Here is a 3,914-nt window from a genome sequence, read left to right on the forward strand (position 1 = left end):
CCCTCCATCTTCTGTCTCCCTCTCTCTCTCATCCTCCACCCTTAATAAACCCCCCTCCCGTGGAACCGGTCAGTCTCATGCTGCGCCGTAAACTTACATCTCCCACTCCCAAATGTTTTTAAAAAATAAAACTTTAATGCTTTTAGTTAAAATTCTGTGTGGAGCTGGTCCGTGTTTATCCGGGCTCCAGTACAGAAAGCAGAAGCTAGTCCGAAAACATGTGTGTGTCCTTCAGCTGTTGGCCCTTCTAGGGCTGGCTCTGTAGCTGAGTGGCTGGCGCTCTTTGAAGACAGCTGCTGAGGAGAGGTTGTCACGGCTTTCACAGAGAAGGTCCCTCCTTCCTCCCAACGGAGCTCTGGAGTGCTCACCATGTCTCAGGTTATTCATTGGGGTTCATCAGTTCCAGTAACATTTCCTCCACATCTCTGAACTGAGGGTGGAGAATGGCAGAGACAAGGGAGTGGTCAGACCAGCCCTGACAATTCCCCTTTCATTCTGGCTCAGCTTTCCTCAGCCTGGGTTAGTACTGGGACCTGAGGTGAGGTGGCTAGCCCTCTCAACTGATTTCAGTCAGTGACTACCACAGAGGGTTCCTTGTGCCAAGGGGTTTGGCTAATACCTCAGATGGCTTCTTCCATCTCTCGAACCCTTAAAAAAAATCTGCAGTTAGTTCCCCTTCTATTAGCTTCTGGTGCCAGGGTGGAGGGAATATAGAGCTAGCCCATACTAAGATCAGAAACCAGGATCGCCCAAGATTACCCACTCAGTCCCTGGGGTAAGCTGTGCTTGCCTTGACGTGGTACAGTATCTTCCAGAACATGGAATCACAGCTTCGGTACTTTTCCCCAGGGTACAGTTGCCACATTAAAGGCAGCTGGTAAGGCATCAGCTGACTAGGGGTCATAGCAGCCCCCAAGGTGACATCTCGCTGGTACATGAGCACCTGGAATTTTCCATCACTCTGTAGAGGAAGAACAGAACACAACCTTTGTCTCCTGACTACTGTCAGACTCCTCAGAGCACAACCACCAGCATCCATTCTGTACTCAGGAGCCTGGGGCTGACCCAACAGCCTGAGCACAGAGCCCACTCCTGGAGGCCAACTCCACAGGCTGCGCACAATCTCAGGGACTCTGGCTGGGCCAACCTATTGCTAGGGTAAGCCATGCAGCCCTTCAGCTTGGTCTCAAGTGTGTGTGTGGGAGGGCCATCCACACAGAGCAGAGAAAACCACCTCGGATGTCATTTCTTAAGACATTATCTACTTTTTCTTCCGTTTACTTGAGACAACATCACTTTATTGGCTTGGGGTTCACCAAAAACAACACTCCCCACAAACAACCAACAATTAAAAAAATTGAGGATGCCCAAGCAGTTGTCTTAAGCCACAAGAATTGAAAAATGTGCTGTCACCACTGTATATCAAGAGAGACCACCAGGCAGGACCCCAAGGAGTCCGCTCAAAATAACCCTGGACTCCCTGAAGCTTTGGAAACTTTGAAGAGTCTCACTCTCTTCTGGGTACCAAAGCAGAGATGGGATGCCACAGGATTTCTGACTTTTCAACTTCCTTGTTGGGACTTAGGTCTATGAGAGGTAAATTAGTAACAAAGCTTACATTCTTAGAAGCTAAAAAAAAAAAAATGAAAGAAAGTCATGCCTGCTAGACTCCTGACATCTTCCCCTCATGGGCAGTGAGAGTCCAGGGCCCACAGAAATCCACAAAGCCTACACAAGAGTGTCTCTGCTTCCCTCTCCTGGCTCAGACTTACAGAGATCCACCTGTCTCTGCCTCCCAAGTGCTGAAATGAGGGGAGAATACCACATAGGGAAGGACATGCTACAACATGCAGTATTAGTTCTTGTCCATCATGGGAGTCCCGGGAATCAAACTCAGGTCATCAGGCTTGACGGCAAGCACCTTTGCAGCCACCTCACCAGCTCCTGAAAATCAGTTTCATCCACCAATTTGAGATGGAAAAAAACCAAAACAAATTCGCCACCCAAACATACAAAACAGCCCTCCCTCATACAAGCAAAAGCCTACAAAATAGTCCAGTTAAGACCTGGTGGGACCAAGTGGCACTGGCCTGTACTACTGAGTAAGCTGAGGCCGGAGGATCCTAAGTTCAAGGCCTACCTGAGATACAAAGGGAGATTAAGGTCAACCTAAGTAGCTAAGACCAAGTCTCAAAACTGAAAGACGCGTACCCAGGGCTGGGCTGAGGCTCTGTAGAAGAGTTCTCGTCTGTTATGCACAGAGCCCTGGGTTTGCTCCTCAGCAGTACAGGGGAAGGGGAACAATCTGAAACGCCAAACAAGACGACTCAAAAATATGACGAGCAACCACAAACTGAATTCACAGTGTGCTGACCCCCCTCCCCAGAGTGCACTACAGCACAACTCCCTCCCCTCACCCCCATGTCTACTTTCTCTTCCCACAGGCTACCCTGTTCCCGACTGTACCACCTTCCCAAGGAGAGGGGGCTCCTACCACACTCCCTGCAAGCCCTCAGTGCAGACCCCTGCTTGGCCTTTACACTTAATCGCTCACACGTGTTTAACGAGTGTGTTTTTTCCCCCCAGGGTGAGAACAGACCTGTGGGATGATCTGCCGACGAGATCAGTTGAATCTGTTAAGTCAGATAGTGGCGCCAGGTGTGTAAGCGCCACCATTCACAGCGCATGCGTCAACAATCTAACCGCTGCTAAAAATTATTCTTTTTCCTTATTAACGCGAGTGAACGCTTACTTGTTTGAAACCCCGGCTTCTTCAATCATGGGCAATAAAACCCCGCCTTGCAGTTTGCTACCAAGCCCCTGTTCAGATAGCATCTATCACAGATCTGGAACAGTCTCTGGCTCATGGTGTGGGTGAAAAGCTAGTTGTTAACCTGATATTAAAAAGAAATATCCACCCATGTTGTCTTCACACATCTGACTTAACGTTTAAACAAACAAACAAACAACTAGATATATGTAAACTTAGCATCGTCAAACGACAGCAAGAATGTAGATTTAAGAGCCCAGAACTGTGGCTTCACCATTTGCTAGCGGCGCCCCAAGTCTGCGAGGCTCAAAAGCCCCAACTTTGTGGGAGCAGAGACATTTCCCAGGTCCTAGCATATCATACAATGCCTCAGCAGTTTAATTTTCTTTATAGCTTTCCTTGGCTTTACAAGTGGAATGCTTTTCAATAATTTCTGCCGGAACGTACCTCTAGAAGAGAGTTCTTTTGAAAACGCCAATATTCATTAAGACCCATGCCGAGTTTCCACGCGCAAAACAAAGTTAAATCTTATTATCGACCGACGTGGATACTACTAGCTACCTTAAAGATATTCCAATTTTATGGTTTAGGAAAGCCTTGTTTCACCCTGAATGATAGTCACACACCCCCAGGCAATGCGTGAGAGGGGCTTGTCTACTGAGCTCGGGGTGCTCCCACCCTTCTCCGGGTCCACAAGGCCCGACCCAAACGACACTGGATCCTCTGTACCCTGGTCTCCTACTACCAGGGCTCCCAGGCCCAGACAGGGCACACCCCTGCTGCCCAACCTGCTAGCCCCAAGGCAGTTGGTACCTTGATGGCTACGGGCAGCCAACTTCGACGAAATTCATCCAGGTATACGTTCTTCTCCCAGACCCACAGGCGGTCGGGGTGTGGGGGCGTCTCTGGCCTGTACGCCTGGTGGGTAGCCATGGCATCCGGTTGGAGCAAGAAGCAGAAACTTGTAATGCCACTCCGTGCTAAAGCTACTTTTAAGTGGTGGGGATGATTAAACTTGGCTATCACGGAGTTTATCACCACCAGCTGTGAACCCGTGCCCCCTGGAGAGAGAGGTGGGACAGGACAGCGTAGTGTGGGTGGGGCCGACCACAAAGATGGTATGCGGGACAACCAGGTGGACTTC

At 49.4% G+C, this 3,914-nt stretch overlaps 1 protein-coding gene across 1 annotated transcript; it reads right to left on the reverse strand.

Annotated features, from left to right (window-relative positions):
- Window positions 1–379: 379 nt before the first annotated feature.
- On the reverse strand, window positions 380–3,703 carry LOC114618665 (T-cell leukemia/lymphoma protein 1A-like). The gene is made up of 3 exons (XM_028764433.1): window positions 3,584–3,703; window positions 791–961; window positions 380–430 (listed from the first exon to the last, which is right to left on the reverse strand). Exons 1-3 carry the CDS (start codon window positions 3,701–3,703, stop codon window positions 380–382), a joined length of 342 nt encoding a protein of 113 aa, XP_028620266.1.
- Window positions 3,704–3,914: the final 211 nt, after the last annotated feature.

Source organism: Grammomys surdaster, unplaced genomic scaffold, assembly GCF_004785775.1.
Source record: "Grammomys surdaster isolate TR1022 unplaced genomic scaffold, NIH_TR_1.0 144, whole genome shotgun sequence".
Classification (NCBI taxonomy): domain Eukaryota; kingdom Metazoa; phylum Chordata; class Mammalia; order Rodentia; family Muridae; genus Grammomys; species Grammomys surdaster.

Excerpts from the sequence above, each read along its gene's own strand:
- LOC114618665 (XM_028764433.1), bottom strand. The coding sequence starts at position 3,703 with ATGGCTACCCACCAGGCGTACAGGCCAGAGACGCCCCCACACCCCGAC. Across the intron at positions 962-3,583 it reads GGCTGCCCGTAGCCATCAAG|AGTGATGGAAAATTCCAGGT; the intron begins GTACCAACTGCC and ends CTTCCTCTACAG. Across the intron at positions 431-790 it reads AGATACTGTACCACGTCAAG|TTCAGAGATGTGGAGGAAAT; the intron begins GCAAGCACAGCT and ends CTCCACCCTCAG.